At 43.1% G+C, this 25,109-nt stretch overlaps 1 protein-coding gene across 4 annotated transcripts in view; it reads left to right on the top strand.

Moving 5' to 3' along the window:
* TPCN2 (two pore segment channel 2) overlaps nucleotides 1-25,109 on the top strand; it is a 64,811-nt gene that overhangs the window by 4,122 nt on the left and 35,580 nt on the right. For 2 of the 4 annotated variants that reach the window (XM_034769771.1, XM_034769770.1), the window contains exons 2-6: nucleotides 6,216-6,280; nucleotides 6,947-7,023; nucleotides 7,646-7,823; nucleotides 12,544-12,660; nucleotides 17,502-17,608. In XM_034769771.1, the coding sequence (XP_034625662.1) occupies nucleotides 6,216-6,280; nucleotides 6,947-7,023; nucleotides 7,646-7,823; nucleotides 12,544-12,660; nucleotides 17,502-17,608 (544 nt within the window). Of the gene's footprint in view, nucleotides 1-6,215; nucleotides 6,281-6,946; nucleotides 7,035-7,645; nucleotides 7,824-12,543; nucleotides 12,661-17,501; nucleotides 17,609-25,109 lie in introns of those variants that run through there. The other 2 variants (XM_034769772.1, XM_034769773.1) reach the window with 2 other exon arrangements.

Raw genomic sequence — 25,109 nt, 5'->3', positions numbered from 1 at the left:
TTTAGATTTGGTTTTGGTGAGTAGTGAGGACCTCGTTGAGGAAATGGTTGTAGGGGACACCTTGGCTTGAGTGATCAATTCGGTTTAAACTAAATGGAAGGATTAACAGAATTAAATCGGAGACTAAGGTTTACGATTTCAAAAGGGCTAACTTTAATAAATTAAGGCGACTCGTTAGGTAAGTGGATTGGACTAACATATTTATGGATCTAAAAGTGGAAGGCGCCTGGGATTATTTCAAGTTGAAGTTGCAGGAGCTGTCGGAGGCCTGTATCCCAAGAAAGGGAAAACGGTTCATGGGCAGGAGATTTAGACCGAGCTGGATGAGCGAGCATCTCAGAGGGGTGATTAGGGAAAAACAGAAAGCGTACAAGGAGGGGAAGATGGGAGGGATCAGCAAAGAAACCTACCTTATTGAGGTCAGAGCATGTAGAGATGGAGTGAGAAAGGCCAAAAGCCGTGTAGAGTTGGACCTTGCGAGGGGAATCAAAACCAATAGTAAGAGGTTTTATAGCCATATAAATAGGAAGAAAACAAAGAAAGAAGAAGTGGGACCACTTAAGACTGTAGATGGAGTGGAGATTAAGGATAATCTAGGCATGGCACAATGTCTAAACGAATATTTTGCATCGGTCTTTAATGAGGCTAATGAAGGGTTTAGGAATAGTGGCAGCATGACGGATGGGAATAAAGGATCGGGGGGTTGACATTACCGTATCCGAGGTAGAAGCCAAACTCGAACAGCTTAATGGGACTAAATCGGGTGGACCAGATGATCTTCATCTGAGAATATTAAAGGAACTGGTGCAAGAAATTGCAAGCCCGTTAGCCATAATTTTTAATGAATCGGTAAACTCGGGGGTGGTACCGTTTGACTGGAGAATAGCTAATGTGGTTCCTATTTTCAAGAAGGGGAAAAAAATGTGACCCGGGTAACTACAGGCCTGTTAGTTTAACATCTGTAATATGCAAGGTCTTGGAAAAATTTTTGAAGGAGAAAGTAGTTAAGGACCTTGAGGTCAATGGCAATTGGGACAAATTACAACATGGTTTTACGGAAGGTAGATCGTGCCAAACCAACCTGATCTCCTTCTTTGAGAAAGTAACAGATTTTTTAGATAAAGGAAATGCGGTGGATCTAATATACCTCGATTTCAGCAAAGCGTTTGATATGGTACCGCATGAGGAATTATTGGTTAAATTGGAAAAGATGGGGATCGATATGAAAATCCAGAGGTGGATAAATAACTGGTTAAAGGAGAGACTGCAGTGGGTCGTACTGAAAGGTGAACTGTCAGGTTAGAGGGAGGTTACCAGTGGAGTTCCTCAAGGTTCGGTTTTGGGTCCGATTTTATTTAATTTATTTATAACTGACCTCGAAACCGAATGTAGGAGTGTGCTGATAAAGTTTGCTGATGACACAAAATTGGGAGGTATTGCCAATTCGGAGAAGGATCGGGATATCCTGCAGGGAGATTTGGATGACCTTGTAAACTGGAGTAATAGTGATAGGATGAAATTTAATAGTGAGAAGTGTAAGGTTATGCATTTAGGGATGACTAACAAGAATTTCAGTTATAAGCTGGGGACGCATCGGTTGGAAGTAACGGAAGAGGAGAAGGACTTCGGAGTCCTGGTTGATTGCAGGATGATTATGAGTCGGCAATGTGACGTGGCTGTGAAAAAAGCTAATGCGGTCTTGGGATGCATTAGGCGAGGTAGGGATAAGGAGGTGCTGGTTCCGTTATACAAGGCACTGGTGAGACCCCATTTGGAGTACTGTGTGCAGTTCTGGTCTCCCATGTTTAAAAAGGATGAATTCAAACTGGAGCGGGTACAGAGAAGGGCCACTAGGATGATCCGAGGAATGGAAAATCTATCGTATGAAAGGAGACTCGAGGAGCTCGGTCTGTTTACCTTAACCAAAAGAAGGCTGAGGGGGGATATGATTGCTCTCTTTAAATATATCAGAGGGATAAATACCAGAGAGGGAGAGGAATTATTTCAGCTCAGTACTAATGTGGACACGAGAACAAATGGATATAAACTGGCCGTTGGGAAGTTTAGGCTTGTAATTAGACAAAGGTTTCTGGCCATCAGAGGGGTGAAGTTCTGGAACAGCCTTCCGAGGGAAACAGTGGGGGCGAATGACCTCTCTGGCTTTAAGATTAAGCTTGATAAGTTTATGGAGGGGATGGTTTGATGAGATAACTTGATTTTAGTCAATAGGTCAATAACGTGCCATCGCTGGTAATTAGTAACAATGGTCAATGATGGGATATTAAAAGTTACTACAGAGAACTTTTTCCGGAGGGTCTGGCTGGAGAATCTTGCCCGCATGCTTGGGGTTCAACTGATCGCCATATTTGGGGTCGGGAAGGAATTTTCCTCCAGGGTAGATTGGCAGAGGCCCTGGAGGTTTTTCACCTTCCTCCGCAGCATGGGGCAGGGGTTGCTTGCTGGAGGATTCTCTGCGAATTGAAGTCTTTAAATCATGATTTGGGGACTTCAACAGCTGAGTCAAGGGAGAGAATTATTCCAGGAGTGGGTGGGTCAGCTTTTGTGGCCTGCATCATGCGGGAGGTCAGACTAGATGATCATAATGGTCCCTTCTGACCTTAAAGTCTATGAGTCTATGAAATTGAATGCTGTTCACATCAGTCATCGGGGAATTCTATTCAGTGGTGCATATTGCTTAGTAATGCGTTATGTTTTTGAACCAGGGATGTGGGCAAAGCTATACTAGCTATGGGATCAAATTTTTTTTCATAATGTCCCAGTCATTGGGACATTGACTCCTTGACTGCCATGTCCTGCAGGGGTAATTTGTTGGTGCTATTACTGAACTTCTGTCAGCTATAGGAACATCATGGGGAGTTGGCATTTTCTCTTTTAAAATTCAGGCACTCTAGAGCCTGTCATTGGCATGTATTATGTGTGTGTCTGAGCCCTGTCATCATTTGTTCTCTGAGGGAGACTCTTCTCCTCCTCCCCTACAAGCATGGACTGTCTCTGGTTCCCTTCACTGGATTAATTACTGGGGCAATCAAAGATTCCTTGATGCCAAAGGCATATAATCAAAAGAAAGGTGGAAGTGCTCACTCTTCACTCTTGCTGTATATATAATTTACTACAGACTTTGTTAATGAATTTTGGATTGATAATTCCATAATGGGCTTAAATTGCAGCAAGGGAGATTTAGGTTAGACATTAGGAAAAACCTCCTAACTGTCAGGGTAGTTAAGCATTAGAATAAATTACCTAGGATGGTTGTGGAATCTCTGTCATTGGAAGTTTTTAAGAACAAACCCTGACAAGCATTTGTCTGACCTGTCTAGATAATACTTAGTCCTGCTTCGGTGAAGGGTACTGGACAAGATGACCTATCAAGGTCTCTTGCAGTCCTACATTGCTATGATAATATAATTGTTACGTAGTGATGCTTTATTTTACTTCATTACGTGCTGTCAGCTTTTCCCTTGTTTTGAATCCTGCCATGGTGGATGTAGTAGTAATAGCTGCAGGTAGAAAAAGAGAGGACCCAGTCCTCCTCCCATTTCAATCTGTGGCACCACGCCACCGAGTTCAGTGGGATCAAGATCAGGTGCAGAATTCTGAAGCTATATATCTTTTTTTAAAAAGGTAAATCTGGATAACAGACTGAAGTTGTGTTGAACTATAGATGCTACCAAAAAGGAATTTGGCTGAGACTCTATTAAAGAGAAATTGTTCTGATTTTCTTTATCTCTGACTTTTGCTGACTGGAGATGCAGCCCTTTGTGCCTGTAATAACAACTGGGTAAGAGTCAGTCACTTAGAAATCATTCCAACAGGATTTATTTCACTTTTCCTTTTCTCTGATTAACCTCTCTATGAGCCCTCGTAGTGGAAGGGATGTTTTTGTCAGCAAAGCAGTAGGCTTCTGGGAATCAAATACTCAAATTCTGACAAAGAAATCCTGACGCTGAGTGCTATGTAAGTTACTCAGAGCTTAATGTCTACATGGGGCAACTTACTGGCATGATACAATTATCAACATAATTTAGCAACATTGGGTAAACTGAAAAAAGGCTACTATTACTCTGAATAAGAGTGTCCATGTGGGGAATTATAACTATAGCAGTAAAGTTATACCAGTATGTTCTGTGTTTGTACAGTGCCTAGCACAATGGGGTCCTGGTCCAGACACTCTGGTAATAAAAATAATTGACAATAGTAATGCCAGTAAATTTCCCTTTGTAGAGAAGCCTTCAATGTGTGGATGTGTGTGTTTTTTGAATAGACCTTGCAACTAGAAGTCCTGTCTGCTTGCATAGACATGAAAGTTCTTTTTAGAAGAGGGGTTATCCTTGTGTTCTTGTCCATAATGTCCTCTCCCACTCCTCATACTGTTGTGCACCATGTGAGTTCAGCTGATGGTGACCTTCATTGCCAACACATGGTTGTTTTTCAGTGAAGCTCTGTGTGTAGTTTGTGATAGACATTGGTGTCTGTCCTTTGTTATGAAAGGTGCTGTGTAAATGTAAGAATCTCATTCTTATACCACATGTGTGGGGGAGTATGTAATATTAATAGGGACTGAGATTATTCCTGTGGAGTAAGTGAGGGTTCAAATAGCAAGTGTACTATAAACAATTTATCTCCCGGATTCTATTTTTAAAGCCATAGCTACCTATTTTTTATGGTTTCCTGGTTTTATGGTTCTTAACTATGTAAGATATGGAAGGTCACTGTCCTGCTCTACTCAGCATCTGGTGAGGCCTCAGCTAGAGTACTGTGCCCAGTTCTAGGTGGTTCACTTTAGGAAAGATGTGGACAAATTGGAGAGTCCAGAGGAGAGCAACAAAAATAATTAAGAGGTTTAGAAAACCTGACCTAGGAAGAAAGGTTAAAAAAATTGGGTATGTTTGTCTTGAGAACAGAAGACTGATGGAGGCGACCTGATAAGTCTTCAGATACATTGAGTGTTACAAGGAGGACGGGGATCAGTTGTTCCCCATGTCCACTAAAGGTTGGACAAGAAGTACTGTAATGGGCTTAATCTGGAGCAAGGGAGATTTTTGTTAGATATTAGGAAAAACTTTCCAACTATAAGGGTAGTTAAGTGCCAAGGGAGGTTATGGAATCCCCATCAGAACAGATTAGATAAACACTTGTCAGGGATGGTGTTGGTATTCTTGGTCCTGCCTCAACTTAGGGGGCTGAACTTAAATGTTGTCCCTTCCAGCCCTACATATCTCTGATTTTGATACTACATTTTGAGCGATATTGTTCATTTTGGCCTCAGGGTTACCAATGGTCCACACAAAGTTTATGCCTCCTTGTTGAAAATGTTTACATCAGAAATAATGAAAAGGTTATAGAAAGAGCTATTTACTCTAAAGAACTGTTATACTGACAAAGCATTTTAAGTTTCCTGAATTAATAATTTTTTTGTATCCCTCACTTTGGCACACTGCCACACATTGCATGCCACATTTATGCCTTGTTAAGTTGAGAGGCATGGTTCTTTGCAGGAGATGGGCCAGTTAGGGACACAGTTTGGACAAATTTTGTTCCAAATTTAAGTTTTGGAAAGCTTTCTATTGGCCTTTGGTTTTGTAAAAGATTATTTTTATATGATATCTTTTGACATTTTGATGAGGAAAGGTTGCTCTTCTCCCTGCCCTGAAACAAATGTCCTGGTATATCTTGTAACCCAAACACTTTACTTTAGAAAGGGGCTACAGGAGGACCTGAAAGTGAAATTGATTATATATAGACTAGTCTATATTCACTGCAGAATCTGAGTAAACCCAGAGTAAATGGTGAAAAGAAAAGTAGATTTCTTTATTTCGTATTCACTCAGTTAAGGTAGTGTTTATAAGATAGGAAAGGAAGCTTCATCTCTTCATAATCCACATTCAAAAACATGATAAAATTTGACCACAGTAAGCAAGTTGGTGTGCTGAGACCCCTGCATATTGTGCTGACTTTTATTATCTGGTTGTTTTTGTGCTCCCCTTTCTGTTATTGTCTCTTGTCTTATACCTATATTGTAAACTCTTTGTGGCACAGATTATCTTTTTGTTTTGTGTTTTGTACAGCAGCTAACACGCTGGGGTCTTGGACCATGATGGGGATGCCTACTTGCTACCATAAATAATAATTAATCATTGGTGCGTCAGGTTTTGCCCAGGTAACATAAATTACCACTGTTTCTTTTAACCTCACAGCTGCTGGAGCTGACCATGATCTTTACATAAACCAAGCTGTAGTATTTATTGAAGATGCAATACAGGTAAATGGAATTTGTTTCTTTCTTACTGTGCCTACAGTGGTGTGTATTTGTTACATGTTATAATTAAGGCTACGATTTAGTCATGGAGGTCGCGGAAGTCACAGCTCTCAGGCTAGCTCTTATTTTCAGAATCACTTTATTCAACATTTACTTTACTTAAGGTATTTTGAACAAACTTAGACTGAAGGAACGCTGAAAAAGTGAGGGTAATAATTAGACTTGGTGAGAGTTTAGTGGATAGAGCAGGAGGCTACTGTCAGAACTCCTGAATTTTATTTCCTGCTCAGTTACTGGCTAATGGCACGGGTTTAGGCAAGTTAGCTAGCCTCTCTGTACCTCAGTTAACTGAGCTATATATGGCAATAATGATGCCTACCTCCTATAGGTGTTGAGGTATAATTTATATGAGTAACATGTTTTGAGGTCCTTGGATGAAGAGGTCTTTATAAAAGCAGTTTCATTCCCATATCACTTTTTCTTCACATGTGTGCAAGCTAAGGGATAGTCATTGGTGGACTTCACTTTACGCAAACAGTAATTTTTCTTTTTTAGTAGCCTTTCTGTCTTAGTATAAAGCTGAAAGTGTCTCAAATTAGGTTTTAAATAGCTTGATCCCCCTCTTTGAGTGTCTGAATTACTTTTTTGTGCTTTGCCTCCTGCCTCCAGTATCGTTCCATAAACCACCGAGTGGACTCCAAATCCCTGTGGCTTTATCGATGGTATTATTCAAAAATTTGCCAGTGGTGAGAACTTGGTATTCTGCTCTTTTTGTCTCTCTAATTTAGCATTGGGTATTGAAATGACTTCTTGTCTCTCTATTTTGTTAGTTTGAGTAGCTAATATAATAATTGTTGTTTTATTGCAAAACAAACTTTTCTAGCAAATCAAAATGAAGAATAAATGTGAAAGTGATGAGAATGGACAGTACCAAGTATTGTAAGCTCTTTCTCATGGAGATAGCTCTGTAGAATTCCATGGGGCTAGTCACATGAGTAAAGACTGTTTGCGGGAATTAAGGATTTGCAGGATCATACATTACAGTTATTCAAACTTGTATTTTGTTACTAGCGTTTAATTAAGCAGCAGCAACTGTGTGTCTTCTAGTTCATCTATTTTTGGGTGCCATTAAAGGAGCAACATTTTCCAAGCTGTAGTATTTGGTTTGAGGCTGGCCTTTTTATTTTAAATGCAGACAAAAAGTCCTGTACTGCATAGGCGTGTGATATAGTGCTTTCAGGTGGTTTCCACTATATGCATTAAGCTTAATACCATTATGAAATTTGATATCCTTCTGATATCTCACTTAATTTTGTGACCAGTGTCTGCTTCCTTTTATTCCTGTCTTTATGTTCCCCACCCTTCCAGGGTTTTGAGTTTCACCATTACTCTAATCCTGGCTCTGGCTTTCATTGAAACGCCTTCTTCGCTCACAGTCACGTCCGATATACGATATCGCGGCACAGCCTGGGAGCCTCCTTGTGGCCTGACTGAAAGTATAGAGCTGTTTTGTTTCCTCGTCTTTATAGCTGACGTCTCTGTGAAGGTGAGCAAAGTCATGGTCTCTACAGTATGTAAGAAGCATGTGTGCTTGTTCTGCATATTAATGGTAGACACGGTCAAAGTGATCTGTTTGTCCTTTATATTTTGGGAGATGGTGTGATTTGAAAGCATATTCAGGTTTGCAGGTTTTGAATTTGTGGTGTTCGATTATATCTTAAATTTTGGAAAAAATGCAACTTCACGTTAATGTATAAAAACAGTGCAAAAATACTTCAAAATTAGGGAGATACTAGTCATGCATTTCCAAGAAATACAACCATATTTCCTTAAATTCAGACTGCTGTTCACTGACAGTAAATAAAATGATAATTGTGTTGCTAAGGGCCAGATCTGGCTGACCTTATTTGGCCAGGTATTCTTACTAGTTTTGTTAGGGTTGTAGAATTGGGCCCTAAATGATCCAGCTTGCTCAGATTCAGACTAATTTCTGAAATTTGAACCCTTAAATGCTTCCTGTTTTTGAAGGATCAGCATTTTGATCCCTACACAGATATTTACCATGTGTTTGTGTGTGCGTGTGTGTGGTGAGATGAGGAACATCTGCAACTTCTGTTGACTCTTACTTAGCTCTGCTAGTAGAAGAATTCTAGGAATCAGTGTTAGGGGTTTTTTCCACATTCTATGGGAAATATTTGCAAACAAAGATTGAGGCCTTCTCTACACTGGCAAGTTTCTGTGCAGTAAAGCAGATTTCTGGTTTTAACTCCCAAGGTGTACACACTGCCAAGCCACTTAGCAAGCAGAAACTGCGCAGTTGCATCACTGTAACAAAACCACCCCGACGAGAGGTGTACATCTTTCTGCGCAGGAGGTAGAGCGCTGCAGTGCCAGTGTAGACACCCTGGTTGATTACAGCGCAGCGATTGGCCTCCGGGAGGCATCCCCCAATGCCTGTTCTCGCCTCTCTGGTCAACGGTTTGAACTCTACTGCCCTGCCCTCAGGTGACCAACTGTCATCCCCACCTCTTAAATTCCTTGGGAATTTTAAAAGTCCCCTTCCTGTTTGCTCAGTGATGCGTGCAGTGGTCTCAGCACATCTTTCCAGGTGACCTTGCCTGCTCCACGCACCAGGTGATCCCCCGCTTGGAGCAATGCCGAGCTGCCGGACCTCATCAGCATTTGGGGAGAGCAGGCTGTCCAGTCCCAGCTGTGCTCCAGCTGTAGGAATTATGATACCTACGGACAGATTTCATGATGCATGACAGAAAGGGGCCATGACCAGGACACACTGCAGTGCAGGGTCAAAGTGAAGGAGCTGTGGAACGCTACTCCGGTGCTGCGCCCACGAGCTGCCGCTTCTACAAAGAGCTGGACACGATACTCGGTGGCGACCCCACCTCCACTGCGAAGACCACGGTGGATACTTCGGTGTCTTCTGTGCCAGTCGAGAGTGGACCGAGCCAGGAGGAGGAAATCTTGGATGAGGATGTGGAGGGGGAGGGGGACCCAGAGGCAGAGGACGACTTGGAGGTCAGAGATGCATGCAGCCCGGAGATCTTCTCTACCCCACAGGAGGCTAGCCAGTCACAGCTGTCGGATCTTGGCGAAGCGCAAACAGGAGAGGACGCCCCGGTAAGTGGCTTTGATTTTGGGAATCGCTGAAGTGCAAACAGGAGGGTTGCAGAAAGCAGGCTTGTGTCTGTATGATGTGTGTACCACCACATGCCTAGTCTGAGCTGTGGAACAGGGTGTTGATTGACTCCCTCACTTCATGGGAATCTGCCTCAGAGATCTCCAGGAAACTCTCATGGAGTTAGTGGGCAACCCACTGCCGCAGGTTCTTTAGCAGAGCTGCTTTGTTTCTTGCCCCATTAAGGATAACTTTCCCACACCACTCTGCTGTCACTGTGGGGACCACTGCTGCACAAAGGAGAACCAGGGCGGAAGCCGCACTCTTGGAGAAAACTCTCCCTTGATTCCCTGCTCACGAGTTATTCCTTAAACTATAAAGGCAAGAGGAATGCGACGTTGATCTCGCCACGCATAGTAGCTATGACACGAGATTGCTTGTGGCATTCATGGAGGTGCTGACTACAGTGGAACGCTGCTCTTGGGCTTGGGAAACAAGCACTGAGGGATGGGATCACATCGTGATGCATGTCTGCGATGACGAGCAGTGGCTGCCGAACTTTCGGATGAGGAAAGCCGAATGTGGCTTCATAGGACTGTGTGATGAGCTCACCTCAGCCCTGTGGCGCAAGGACACGAGAATGGGAATTGCCCCGTCATTGGAGAAGCGCGTGGTGATTGCACTGTGAAAACTGGCTACCGACCAGTTCGGAGTAGGGAAGTCGACCATTGGACTCATGTTGACGGAAGTATGCAGGATCATTAATCACATCCTGTTCCGAAAGACCGTGACTCTCGGCAACATGCGTGACATTGTGGATGGCTTTTCGCAAAAGGGCTTCCCTGAATGTGGAGGGGCGATAGATGGCACGCATATTCCAGGTTTGGCAATAGACCACTTAGCCACCGAGTACATTAATCAGAAGGGGTATTTCTCAATGGTTCTCCAGGTGCTTGTAGATCACTATGGGCGTTTCACAGACATTAACACAGTCCGGGAAGGTGCATGAAGAAGGCATCTTTCAAAACACTGGCCAGTTCAGGAAGCTGCAAGCAGGGACTTTCTTCCCGGACCAGAAGATCACCGTAGGGGACGTCAAAATGCCCATTGTGATCCTGGGAGACCCCGCCTACTGCTTAATGCTGTGGCTTATGAAGCCGTACACAGGGCAACTTGACAGAAGCAAGGAGTGATTCAACTGGCTGAGCAAGTGCAGAATGGCTATTGAGTGTGCTTTTGACTGTTTAAAGACCCCCTGGTGCTGCCTATATGGGAGGCTTGGCTTGGCCGATGACAATATTCCTATGCTTATAGCCACCACGTGCTATACGCTCCATAATATTTTTGAAGGGAAGGGTGAAAGCTTCACTCAGGGTTGGACTGCTGAGGCTCAGCGCCTGGAGACTGAATTTGAACATCCAGAGACCAGGGCTATTAGAGGGGCGCAGTGTAGGGCCATAAGGATCAGGGGTGCCTTGAGACAGCAATTTGAAGCTGAAAGCCACTAATATTTGTTGCTATGCTTGGGAGTGCAGTGCTTGTAATGCTAGGAGGTGATTGAGATTGGTGTAGATGATGCAGTATGAAGGTGTAAGAAAATTGCCTGTTGCTTTACAGGGCTCTGTTTGTTTTCAATTAATGGAATAAAGATTGCTTTTAAACCGAAACAATTATTTTATTAAAAAACAACCAGAGGAGAGAGGGAAACAAAAATACATATCAGCACTGAGAGGGATGGGGGAAGGGGAGATCCCAGGAGTAGGTGGGGTCCCGGGACGGTTTTGTGTATGTCCAGGTATCCTATCCAACCTTCTCCTTTGGATTACAGTGCAGAAGGTACTGTACTTCAGCAGGGCTAAACTGCAGAGTGATGGGTGTTGAGTGCAGTGGGAGTCCGCAGGGCTGGACTGTGATGGGGGAGGAGTGGAATGCAGCGGGTACAGACTGGAGCCAGGAGGTTGATAAGAGTGTGTTGGCGGTGTCTGGGGGGCACATGGGAAAAAGTTTTGTGACAATGGCTGCAGGGGAGGGCGGGCGTGGAGCTGCTCAGTTTGCAGTGCTAGTAGTGCCTGGAGCATGTCTGCTTGGTGCTCCATAACATTTAAGAGCTTCTCCATGGCTTCGTTCTGGTGCGCCACGTTCTCCTTTTGGTCCCTCTTCTTGCTGTCCTGCCACTTCTTCAATTCTTGTTTTTCGGCTGCGGAGTGCATCATAACATCACGCAGCAAGTTCTCCTTAGTTCTTTGTGGCGGGTTTCTAATTCTGCGCAGCCATTCAGCCGCTGATAACAAAGAGGGAGGTTGGGCTCCCAAGGTCATATCTGTGAAGCCAAAATGCAACATTTTACAGAAACAGTATTATTTGCAACACACAGACCGCTGATTTAAAACACAGCCACTGTTCACATACCTGTCACTAATTGGCTGACCCCAGGCAAGCACATGAGCCACAAGACCCCCAAAATGGTGAGTAGCCTCAGGGGCAGGGGAAATCAGTGTTCCAGGACCATACTGTACATGGGGCACGTGGCTCTTGGGGAGAGCCAGCACTGTAGGGCGGGGGCCTTATCATTATTGTCCCCACATTTTCCACAGGCTGTGTTCATTATTATCTTGCTGCTGTTAGTGAGAGCGAGCAGCATATTGGTCAACAGTGTGGGATCCATTCCTCCAGACTGAAGAGGTAGGACGCACAGTACACAAACTGTTGAAAGATGGCGCCAAATGCGGACAGAAGCACAGGAATTGCTGGGATGCGAAGCAATGCATCACGGGGCATTGGGACAGGACCCAGGATGCCCCACGACACCCTCCGCCTTCCCACAATTCTTAGTGGCAGAAGAAGAGATGCTCGGTGGGATAGCTGCCCAGAGTGCACCACTCCCAATACTGCTGCAAGTGCCGCAAATGTGAACACGCTATTGCGCAGGCAGCTGACAGTGTGAACACACAATAGCAGTTTCCCTTCAGTGCTCTCTGAGCGGCGCTGTAACTGCCAGTGCTGTAACTCTGCCAGACATACCCTTAAAAATAACACATCTTTTACAGTGTCTTTAGATCAGTTTCCTTTTCAGTTTAGTGCCCACTCAACTTGTTATGGTTTAACAGTTGTTTAAATTTTGTTTGCCTTCCAGAGTTATTTAATTGGTTGGGAAGAATTTCAGAAAACGAAATGGCTGCTGGCTTATATCCTGACACTGGTTGTTTCCCTTATCGACTGGACTGTGTCACTGAGCTTTTCTTGTACAGAGGTAATAAATGTTATTCCCTCCATCCCTCCCCAAACTATCAAGAGGCTTGTGGCAGGGAGGGAATTACTGCAGAGAAGGCCTGTAGGAGGGCCTTTACTCTGTGGTGCCTAAAAATTACAGTGCTGGGTGGGGTGTCTTGTCTTGTGTTTGCTGCTAGAGTGAGCATAATGAGACATTAGGAAACACCTGCTGTAGCAAAGCTAGTCTTTTGCGACACTTAATTTGAGTTTCTCAATAAAGGATGTAATGGTCTCTGTAAAATTGAATACAGCTTTGCCAGTATAAGTAATCTTTGTGATAATTTGAATGGAATAGAAAAGAATCTGACCATTAGCAGAAATTTCATTGTGTAGGAGGAAGAGGACAGAATTTTCCATTGGATTTAACTTTGTAGGATTTACTGAAGGTAGCTGCCCATGGCCAACCCTCCCTCTCAAAATGTCAAGATAAATTAAAGTGTCCTGATTTTATAGGGACAGTCCGATTTTTGGGTCTTTTTCTGATATAGGTTCTATTACCCCCCATCCCTGTCCTGATTTTTCACACTTGCTGTCTGGTCACCCTAAGATAAATACAGTGCCAAATCTTGCTTTTTCAGAGGGAGTTGCAGTCATTTTAACCATGTGACTTTACAAGAGTAATATGACCAAAAATCTTGTGACATGCTTCTAAACACACATATCCTAATCATAGTAACCTAGCTTTTCTCTCCTCTTCCTCCACTGTGCAACAGCTCCCCTGGCTGTAAGTGACTCACACTGAATCATCATCATCATCAATCAGTGATTACAAAATATTCAAATGATCCAAATGTACAGGAAGAGAATGAGGCTGGAGTTTTGCATTTTGTGTTAATGCAGATTCCTGTGCCAAAGCCATTGTCAAACACCACTCACCCGCCCCCGACAAAGCATGTAAACCTTGCTTCAGATCATTTGCAGGAGTAGCCAGGGGTTTAACACAGGGCTGTTAGTGTTAAACTGTTAGACTCAAAATTTGTAATGCATATTTTAGTGACCAGGATACTAGTGCAGTGGCAAAGAAAGAATTGTTAATGTTGAATGGACATAACAGCTGAACTTGCATATGAAGCAGTAGTGTTCTGCTGTCCCAGCTAGCTTCTTTTTTATATTTTACCTGAGAGACAAGGTGGGTGAAGTAATATCTTTTATTGGACCAATTTCTCTTAGTTAAAGAGATACCCTTTTGAGCTACACAGAGCTCTTCTTCAGGTATAGAAAAGGTACCGTATATACTCGTTCATAAGCTGAATTTTTTTAGTAAAAAAGGGAAGCACCAGAGATGGGGATTGGCTTATGAACGGGTATAGCGAGGGAGAGGTGGGATATTGCTCCCTCTGTTGGGGGAGGAGCTAAGAGAGGCAGCACAGCCAGCAGAGACAGAAGAGAAGAGGCGGGGCAGTCTCTCCGCTTCTGGCCATGCTGCTCTCCCCCCAGCCTCCAAAGCAGCTGCAGCTCCGGGGCTGCAGCCACGCCACCTGGCCCAGCCCGCTGGAACATGCTGCGGCCGCGCCGCCCTGTCTGGCCCGCTGGAGCAGGCTGCAGCTGCGCTGCCCAGCCTGCCGGAGCAGCTCCAGCCAGGTCAGTGACATCCTCCCCTGGCCCTCCCCAGATAAGGTGGGATGGGGAGAGTGTGGGGGTCCTGGGCTAGGGGTGGGGTCATGTGGGGAGTAGTCACAGGGGTTACTCCCCTGACTCCCGGCGTCTCGGGGCTCCCCCCCCCCCCCCCCATTCTCCCCCCCCCCCCCCCCCCCAAAAAAAAATTTCCTCACCAGTTGCTGTCCTGGCCCATCAGGGTAAGCCGTTGGCATGCCAGGACACTTTGTTTACTTAGGTTTACCTCCGTGCCTGCGGATGCTCGAGGTAAACAAACCATCTCGGCCCACCAGCGGCTTATCCTGATGGCCTGGGAGCCAAAGTTTGCTGACCCCTGAATTATAGGGTTGGCTTATGAACGGGTTATAAAAATTTTCCATTTTTACTTATCCATCTTGGGCGGGGGAGTCGGCTTATAAACAAACTGGCTTATGATCGAGTATATACGGTAATCAGAATGTCACAGCTAAATACAAGTTGGAATAGATTGTTTAGCATAAATAGTTTACCCATATTGTAAGAGACCAAGGTGAAGAGATAGCTCAGTGGTTTGAGCATTGGTCTGCTAAACCCAGGGTTGTGAGTTCAATCCTTGAGGGGATTACTTAGGGGTCCAGGGCAAAAATCAGTATTTGGTCCTCTTAATGAAGGAGGGGGCTGGACTCGATGAGCTTTCGGGGTCCCTTCCAGTTCTGTGTGGATTTATAGTTTACTGTAACAATGTCTTTATTAAGTTTGTGATTTCTAGTGTCTAGCAAAGTTATGAATGAAAGCTCTTCTTTTGAAGATGTTGTGCAAGTTTCCTTTGAGGATGAGGCTTGAGAGGTCAGATACGGAGTAATTGTTTTGTGAAGAGTGTTCACCCATCGGTGATAGTGTTCTTTGTCCTTTATCATTTTTGTGTGGGAGTTCTATATCTGACTCATCAGACCTCATCTTCAAAGGAAACTTGCACAACACTTTCAAAAGGCAAGCCTGGGAGCTTAAATTCATAACTTTGCTAGACACTAGAAATCATGGACTTAATAAAGACAATGGATTTATGGTTTATTACAACAATCTGTAACCCACTAACAGCCCTGTGCCCTCTCCCGTGACAGGAGTGGTGTTAACAGGCCATTTCATCTTGAATGGATGCTTGAAATATGTGTTAACTACTTATGCTAAGCAATCTGTTCCACCTTGTATTTAGCTGTGACACTAGGCTTTCTATATACTGGCAAGTGAAAGACAAAACTTTTGTCATTCAGAGGTATTAAAAAAACATGCATCCCACCCCCAAAAGACAAAATTTTTGTCGATGACAAGCGCTGGGGTGAACAGCGCTTTGTTGGCAGGAGAGCGCTCTCCCACTGACAAACAGCGGCTACACTGTGCACCTTTTAGCGGGTGTGTGTCGCTAAAATCTGTGTAGTGTAGACATAGCCTCCCAGAGTATGTTTCCCAAACCTGAAGAAGAGCTCTGTGTAAGCTTAAAACCTTTTGTGTCTCCAGGGCTGGCATTTCCATTTAGGTGACCTAGGCGGTCGCCTAGGGTTTTGGGGGGGCAGCAGGATTTGGGGGGGCAGCAATCCAGTGGCGGGGGGTCCTTCCGTGTTCCGGGTCTTTGGCGGCAGTTCTGCGGCGGGTCCTTTACTTGCTCCAGGACCCGCTGCCAAAGTGCCCAGAAGATCGGGAGCGCGGAAGGACCCCCACCACCGCAGAATTGCCGCCGCCGACCGGGAGCACAGAAGGACCCCTGCCTAGGGTGCCAAAAACCCTGGTGCTGCTCCTGTGTGTCTCACCAATAGAAATTGGTCCAATAAAAGATATTACCTCACCCACCTTGTCTTGCTAATATCCTGGGACCAATGCTGCCTACTTTTGTGGTAGATTTATATACAATCATAATAACAACAATAAAAAGGGCATCAGACCAAAACCCTGGTTGAGGGAATGAGGTAAATGTCTTGTTTTGTTGCTGCATCAAGTTAAGTAGTCTCTATATTGGCTAGCAACTGCTTCTGTATCTAGACCGGTGTTAATATTTAGGCCTGGTCTGTACATAGTTTTTGTACATTTTTGCTATTTCAGAGAGGGGTGTGATTTTTCTACTGAAAATTGTATTATAACCTATTCTCCTTCTTTTATGGGAATGAGCTATAATGGGATAAACTCCTTTATAGCAGTATAGCTGCATCCAAACTTGGGGGGTGGTGGTGGGCTTGTACTTCTTTCACTATACAGGTATAGTTAAAATGGTATAGTTTTGTGTATAGAAAAGCTTTTTGGGAAAACCCTATGCACCCTAATGTACAAACCCTGGACCCATCTGTCTATAAATTAAAACTAAAATCTTTTGTGTCTAAAATGCTAGATTTACCTCCGTTTCTCATCCTTGTAGTGATCCTGATAATTTTTCAGTGTCCTAAGGAGTCCTTCAGCAAAACCAGAGAAGTAAAGACTTAATATTTCTAATGTAAAAAAGGTCTGTAAGGGAGAGGGAAAGCAGAAGTAAAAGATAAATACAACATGAAAAGTTTTGGACTATGTTCAAATATAATAAAAAAAAATCAGATGACAAAACTATTTTCCCTTTTGAAGATCACTTTTAAAAAAGTAAAGAATTTGTTTTTAAAAATATTTACATAAAGGCTGATTTAAAAAAAAAAACAAACTAGATTTTTATAAGTTCCTTTCCCCTGTGCGCAATACAGTTTACCTTTTGTTTGCAGAATAAAACTTTGTAAAATCATATAGTTGGCAAGGGATTGACAACTAATGGTTAGAACAAGGGGCTGAGTTAAGAATCCAGGGTTATGGCATGCTCAGCCACTGATTCACTCTGTGTCCTGGAGCAGGTTATGTATTAGGTGCTTTTGAAAATTCTACCCTTAACCATTGTGTGCCTCAGTTTACCTGACTGTAAAATGAAACAAATGATGATTAGGTGCCTTGCAAGGTTATTGAAAACTAATTCACAAGTGTTTGTAAAGCACAATGAGATCCTTGTGTACAAGGGGCTTTAGAAGTACAAAGTGTTCTAATCGCCTTCAGTTATTGTCTGACCTTTGGACTGGGTTTAGCTATTGCATAATAAAAAATTCCTTTTATGAAGTGTCATTATTTCTGGGAATCCATCATTTTCTTAATATTTTCTAACAAAAATGCCAAAAAAATTAGTGGTGTCTGCTGTGTGAAACTTTGTAGGGCTCAAATACCAAACCTACTATTTTATTTTCACAGACTGTGAGAATAAGACGAATTCTCCGGCCTTTCTTTCTCCTTCAGAACTCCTCTATGATGAAAAAGACATTAAAATGCATCAACAGCACTCTGCCAGAAATGGCAAGGTAGGTAACAGCACAGTAATTTCCCTCAGATCTGTTGCAGCCTGGTACCTGAACATGCCTTTTAGGTAGTCTCGTTATTCTGGGAGTGTGGAATCTGGACAGGTTCTATGTTGAGAGAGACCAGCTAGGTAAATGATTAGCGGATGAAAGAAAGTCCCTTACAGGAGCAGGCTATGGCCTATCTATAGCTGGGAAAATTATCTATGCAGTAACTTGAATGTTACCCCAGTGGTGAGGTGAGCTAATTCTGTTCTGTATAGTTTCTCATACTGCACTCATCCCCATAGTAGCTGAGTGCTTTTCAGTAGTGCATTAAACTATGTGACTAAGGGCTGGTCCACACTTAGTCCGGACTTCGGACTAAGGTACGCAAATTCAGCTACGTTAATAACGTAGCTGAATTCGAAGTACCTTGCTCCGGACTTACCGCGGTCCAGACGCGGCCGGAAGTCTCCCCCCGTCGACGCCGCGTACTCCTCTCGGCGAGCTGGAGTACCGGCGCCGACTGTGAGCACTTCCGGGATCGATTTATCGCGTCTTAACCAGACGCGATAAATCGATCCCAGAACATCGATGGCGTGCCGCCGGACCAGCCGGTAAGTGAAGACTAGGCCTAAGGGTTGGTCTACACTACAGAGTTAGGTCGACCTAACTCTGTAAGTGTCTACACTACAATGTTGCTCCTGCCGATGTAAGTCACCCCACTACACCGACCTAATAACTCTACCTCCGCGAGAAGTGTAGTGCTTAGGTTGATGTAGTCAGGCTGATGCGGTGTCTGTGTAGACACTGTGTTACTTACGTTGCCTGTTGGCTGTCAGCTCCTCACGGGGCTCACAGCTGGATCCCCCCCTGCCCCAGGGTCGACAGTCCCAGCTATCAGCCCTGCATGGGGCTCATAGTTGGAACCTTCTACCCAGCGAGGATGTATGTGCGCTCCAGCTTTCAGTGCCCCACACAGTTAAGTCGATGGAAGCGCTCCTGGTGAGGACATGCACCACCAACAGAGGGGGTGTAGTGTGGACATGAACCACCACAGTAATTACTGCGGTGGCTGTACATCAACCCGTCTTAGGTCGACTTAATTTTGCTGTGTAGATAAGACCTAAATCTGCACCTGTCATGTGGTGTTTGTTCTCTCATCCTCTTCCTCAGGGAGAGGTGAGTGCTGTGGAGTGTTTTGTTTTGGTAGGATTTTAGGGTTCTTTAGGTTGGTTGCTTGTTTTAAATATGCATGTTACTATGCTTCCCATCACAATGGCCTAAGGTTCTCAAAGTTTCACTTCCTTTCTGGGAGCTTGAGGCCTAGTGATTGTGTACCTTATCCTGAGAATTGTGGATATGATCACTCCTCAGTATGAGACCACTTGTCTATTTTAAGTCTTGCCAGAAAGCATGTGGTGCCTCTAAAATGAGTAGCAGTACTGATGATTTGTGCATGTGAACATGTTTGTATCTCACACTTGTATATAATACTTGGCACTTATCATTTTATATTGAAAGTACTATTATGACCGGGGTCCTAGTGGGGAGCCAGCTGTAGGCACTCTAATTGAATAAACTGCAAAGAATGGGGCAGACAATCCCCATAAAGCTGGTGGATATTCCAATACTTAGCATAAAACAGTTTTTTTATTACCTTACTGGTTACTCAGAAGTCCAAACAACACAGTTCCCTTAAAATGATCCAACCTCAGGCCTCCCTCCAGGTACCCACGTCAGATATGATGAAAATTTCGGTAAATCTTATTTCATCATATAAAAGAAAAGGTTCTGCCAATCCCAAAAGACCAGACACATTACTTCCCAGGTTAATGAATGTTTCAGATCTTACCCAAATACACGCTACAGCCAATTCTTACTAAATAAACTAAAATTTATTAAAAAACAAAAGAGAGAGAGAGAGAGAGTGGTTAAAAGATCAATCTACATCCAGACATGAGTTCAGTTCATTGAGGTTCAGATTCCAGCAGAGATGGTGAGCTTTGTAGTTGCAAAGAGTTCCTTTAGAATTCAGTTCATAGGTCATAGTCCAATGTCCAAATCTCCTATTCAGGGCGTACCAGCATAACTGTGACCGCAGTCTTGCAACTCAAACTTCCCCTGCAGAAGCTTAAACAGATCTGAGATGACAGAATGAGACCCAAGGATCTTTTATACAATTTCATGTCCTGTTTGACAAGTTGGGAGTTCCTCGGGGAACAAAAGGTAATTAGGATGACTTTGAAGGAGGTCCATCACCATACTTAGCTATATGAATTAACATAAGGCCATTTGCTTGTTTCTCCACCATTCACAGTACATTTCACAGAGAGATGAATACCGAGAGATCCCGTGTTTACAATTCATTTAAATGATATCAGAGTACAGCATAGACAGGGACTGTTGATTACATTATTAACCCTTCTCATACATATGTAAATACACAAAAACACAGATATTATCTCCCTACATGTCTTTTGAGGGTTATTTATTTTTCAGGATGTTTAACCCTTTCTAGCCATGCATCACACCCCCAACGTGAGACTGGTGTGAAATGGCAAAATTAGAGCTCCGGAAAACTGAACAAAGGCTGTGGGAGGGGTCGCTGAAGGCAGAGTTTCAGGAGCTGGCTGGTAATGTGGCTGGGAGGCAGACAGGGCTCTGACCTTCCAAAGGGGCTGGGGCGCCCTGGGACCCCAAGATGGACCTAAGCTCCTGGATACATCTTAAGGGCCTTCCAACATTATAATGAGCTGTGTTTACATTGAATTCTTTTTAAGGTCAAATTATTAATGCATGCTTTGGCACTAGCCAAAAACTTAGTCCATACTTTGTGAAACACTTTAGTGAATCCAGGGTTTGCTCTATGTGTTAACTTAACATAGCCCTTAATGTTTTTCAAAAAGCATTTACTCTGGCATTCAGCCATGAAGGCTGTGAGGTGTTGTAACTCAGTTTCCCTTTGTGCACAGCAAAGTTCAAGCTTGTAGTGGTTTTTCTGCTGTATACAGTTTCAAGATTAGATACAGGCACTAACTGTGAAATATCAGTATCACCAGGCCTTTTAACATGGTGTGTCTTGTCATGTAATGAAACAGTATAACCATGAAGGCTTTTACAACATAATGAGTTCTTATGTATTACCCCCAACATGTTCAAGGGTTTTTCCAAAAGACCAGGCACATTGTACATTTTTACAGTTCTTGGTATCAGCAACAAGTTAGTTACAATCATTAGCAGTAGCATCAGTTTTATCACAAGTGTACATTTAGTTATTTTTGTCATGCCAAGTCTTTGATTTAGACAAATCATTCTTTAGGTCAGCTTGTTCAATATCCCTTTTGAGCCTTTCTGGCTTTTTCTTGACCTCCGGGTCTTCCTTAACATAGGCTTTCAGTTTAACCACTTCCTTGGGGTTTTGGTATTTTAGGTTAACCTGTGGCTTTTATTTGCAAGGTTTAATCTTTCCCTTCCTCCCTATCCAGTAGGGTCAAAATCTGAACTCTCTTTGTAACATTGGCTGGCTGGGTGTGTCCTCTTTGCTACCAACTATGTGCAAGTCTTTCTCTCCCGAGTCAGTCAGGTAATTTGCATCAACATAGACACTGGCTTGTTTACTAATTTTCAGATCCTTAACTGTTACCAATTCCAAGGCTGGACTCTGTCTTAAAGAGGTATCTTCCCTTTTCACTAGCATGTCTCAAGGTTCTTTTGTCCTTCCATGACCAACCTCTGCTTTCACATGGAATCAGATATCAAGTCTACTAAGAGACCACAAGACATGTCCAAACTGTCTAGAGATGAGAGTTTACCTGCCATTTTCACTCCATCTGAAACCTTCTCAAAGCTATACACACTGGGTCTTTCTAAAGCAAAGTCAGTGGATCTATACACCTCAGAAAGACTCTGGCAGCTGGGAACTGAAACAAGTCTCCCAAACAAACTGTTGCTTTCTCTATAAGTGATTCACCCTGAGTTAACTCAATCAAATCACTTCCATACCCATCAGTTGCAGCAAACTGCTTGCAAAAACTACCCTGAAGATTTTTCTCTTCAGGAATCTTTCTAAGCAACAACTCATTTTTTAACAGAAATTCTGCCCTTACTCTTTTCACCTACGGCTTGCTCTAAAGGAACCTTTTTCTGAGCAACAACAGACTCTTTCTGGGTTTCACTTAAATTCAGAATCACCACTGTCCCATCAGGAGCATTTTCACAAACCCCCCTTTCAGATAAACTGCTAGACTTCATAGTCACAAGATTAGAAGTATTCTCTTCCTTGTTACAAGTTTCCACACTGTCAGTGGGTAACATAGTCAAATCACCTTCATGCTTTCCTTATGCCCTGGCTATGATATCACCCTAATCAGACAAGATTGTCATATCTTTACCCAGCAACACACTAGCAACAGGCAAAATAGAAGCACCAGAATCGCTTGGTCTCTGGGAGCTATTTATGACATCAACTGGATGCAACCTAGTTACAATGTCACCATCCCTAGCAGACACAAACTTAGGAACATTCCCTTCCTGGGCTTTAGTTAAATCCAGATCCAACTCTAGGACAACTGATAAATTTTCAACTAGCATAAACCGAGAAGCACATTCTGTCTGCTCTACAGACAAAGGACTGGAGAAATATTCCCCTTTAACAGACAAACAGCTTGGGATATCATTTCGCTTGTCCCAGCAAACATGGCTGTTCATGGACAATTGCTTGGAGATTGGGGTAGCTCCCTTCATAGGCAAGTCATTACCCCAAACAGACACAGGAACATTTCCTTCACTGTCACAATTCTCCACCCTGATAACAGGTAAAGTATAGGGATACTCATGTTCCACTAACCTTGCCTTCCCAAACTGCTGATTAGATAAAGCCATCAGCTCAGAAGTCTGCCTATGCTTATCTAAACTTCCTTTGCCTTCCCCTGCCTTAACAGATAAACTGCTGTTTTCCACAAGTAAAAATGCATATATGCATCCGAAGAAGTGGGCTGTAGCCCACGAAAGCTTATGCTCTAATAAATTTGTTAGTCTCTAAGGTGCCACAAGTACTCCTGTTCTTTTTGCGGATACAGACTAACACGGCTGCTACTCTGAAACCTGTCATTCCACAAGTAGTGTCTTATTACACTGAGCTATTTTAAGCACATCACTTTTACCTGGGTCAGGCTTACTTTCCCAAGCTTTACTAGTCAACAATTTATCACTTACCAAGAATGTACCACTTCCTTTCTCAGTTAGGGCTTTAACCTGATCACCAATTTTAATTTGCTCTAGAGAAATATCTTCCTCAGCCTGATCTAATGCCAGATTCACTTCTTAGATACCAGACAGACACTCAGAAATTCTTTTCCATGTGTGCACTGCTTCTTTGCACAGACAAACAGCCATCTTCCTCGGACAAACATTTGGAGAAACCCTCATAGGCAAATCCTTGCCCCTAATAGACACAGGCTCAGGATTATTTCTTTCCTGTGACTGGTTTATGTCATCAGCTTGACTGAACAAAGTTTTAATATCATCCCCAATCAAATGATCCTTAGGAAATAATTTAATTACACCAGATATAACTTCATGTTTAACACCATTCCATTCAAGATGGATTCTGGCTAAAGGCACACTTACAGTAAACTCATAGAGGATTACAATATTCACACTCTGATTTGGTAAATAATCTTCCTCTTTGACAAGATCTGCTTTAACAAGAGTGATGTTAGAAGCTGTAATTTGCCCTAAACAGCTTTTACCATTGACTTTTACATTCTCTGCACAAGTTATGGGGTTACCTTGACCCGAGCTCACAGTAAAAGCATTTACGTAAAAGGTGGCAATGTTGCGGTAAATTTGATTACACATGTCTGCTTAGAGTCAAACAACATACCAACTTTGTTACAAACTGGATAGATTCTATCCCCATCTTTGCTGTTGAGAGGAGCTAGCGTTTCAGGATGATACAGTTCCTGCTGTTCCTTTATTTTTCTGAGTTGGAGCTTAAGTCTGTCCACTTCTGCCTTAACTTCTAGTTCCTGGAATTGAATATATGCCATTCTTTGTTCATGATCAAAACACAGGCATTTTCTTTCAGCACCTTCTCCTTCCATATCAGCTATTTTTTGTTTTTGTTCAAGTTCTAGCTGCTGGTTTCTCACGGCAAGCACTTTCGCTGGGTCTGCTTCCTTATCACTGGCAATAAACAGATTTTTCAGTTCCTGCTCTGGAGCCTTTTGCTTAAAATCCAACCTACTCTGTAAGCACAATTCTTCAGTGCTTTTTCTGTCAGAATCTTGATCCTGGGTCTCTCACTGTAACTAATTTTTAACTCTTACACTCTCCAATATCTAAATTAAATTTTGACAAGCGTGTGGTTCTGATCCAAAAATCCAGTTAATCTGTGGTAATGTGTATCCAAGCACGACTGTGCCACTGTGAGCAGGGCCCTAGTGGGGAGCCAGCTGTAGTTACTCAATTAGGGTGCACTGCAAAGAATGGGGCAGACAATCCCCATAAAGCTGGTGGATATTTCAATACTTAGATTTACCAAGCCAGCATAAAACAGCTTCTTTATTACCTTACTGGTTCTCAGAAGTCCAAACAACACAGTTCCCTTAAAAAGAACAGGAGTACTTGTGGCACCTTAGAGACTATCAAATTTCAGCATAAGCTTTCGTGGGCTACTTCTTCAGATGCATAGGAAGTTGATGGATTTCTGTAGCTGTAGCCCACGAAAGCTTATGCTGAAATAAATTTGTTAGTCTCTAAGGTGCCACAAGTACTCCTGTTCTTTTTGCGGATACAGACTAACACGGCTGCTACTTTGAAACCTGTCATTATGCAAGGCACTGCATTTAGCCGTATGGAGTGGAAATCCATCAACTTCCTATGTATCTGATGAAGTGGGCTGTAGCCCACGAAAGCTTATGCTGAAATAAATTTGATAGTCTCTAAGGTGCCACAAGTACTCCTGTTCTATTTAGTTCCCTTAAAGTGATACAACCTCAGGGCTCCATCCAGGTACCCACGTCAGATATGATGAAAATTTCTGTAAATCTTATTTCATCATGTAAAAGAAAAGGTTCTGCCAATCCCAAAGAACCAGGCACATTACTTCCCAGGTTAATGAATGTTTCAGATCTTACCCAAATACACGCTACAGCCAATTCTTATTAACTAAACTAAAATTTATTAAAAAACAAAAGAGAGTGTGGTTAAAAGATCAATCTACATCCAGACATGAGTTCAATTCATTGAGGTTCAGATTCACAGCAGGATGGTGAGCTTTGTAGTTGCTAAGAGTTCCTTTAGAATTCAGTTCATAGGTCATAGTCCAATGTCCAAATCTCCTATTCAGGCCATACCAGCATAACTGGGACCTCAGTCTTGCAATTCAAGCTTCCCCTGCAGAAGCTTAAACAGATCTGAGATGACAGAATGAGACCCAAGGATCTTTTATACAATTTAATGTCCTGTTTGACAAGTTGGGAGTTCCTCGGGGAACAAAAGGTAATTAGGATGACTT

This window comes from Trachemys scripta, chromosome 4 (genome assembly GCF_013100865.1).
Source record: "Trachemys scripta elegans isolate TJP31775 chromosome 4, CAS_Tse_1.0, whole genome shotgun sequence".
Lineage (NCBI taxonomy): Eukaryota > Metazoa > Chordata > Testudines > Emydidae > Trachemys > Trachemys scripta.
This window is presented reverse-complemented; position numbering and strand designations above follow the sequence as displayed.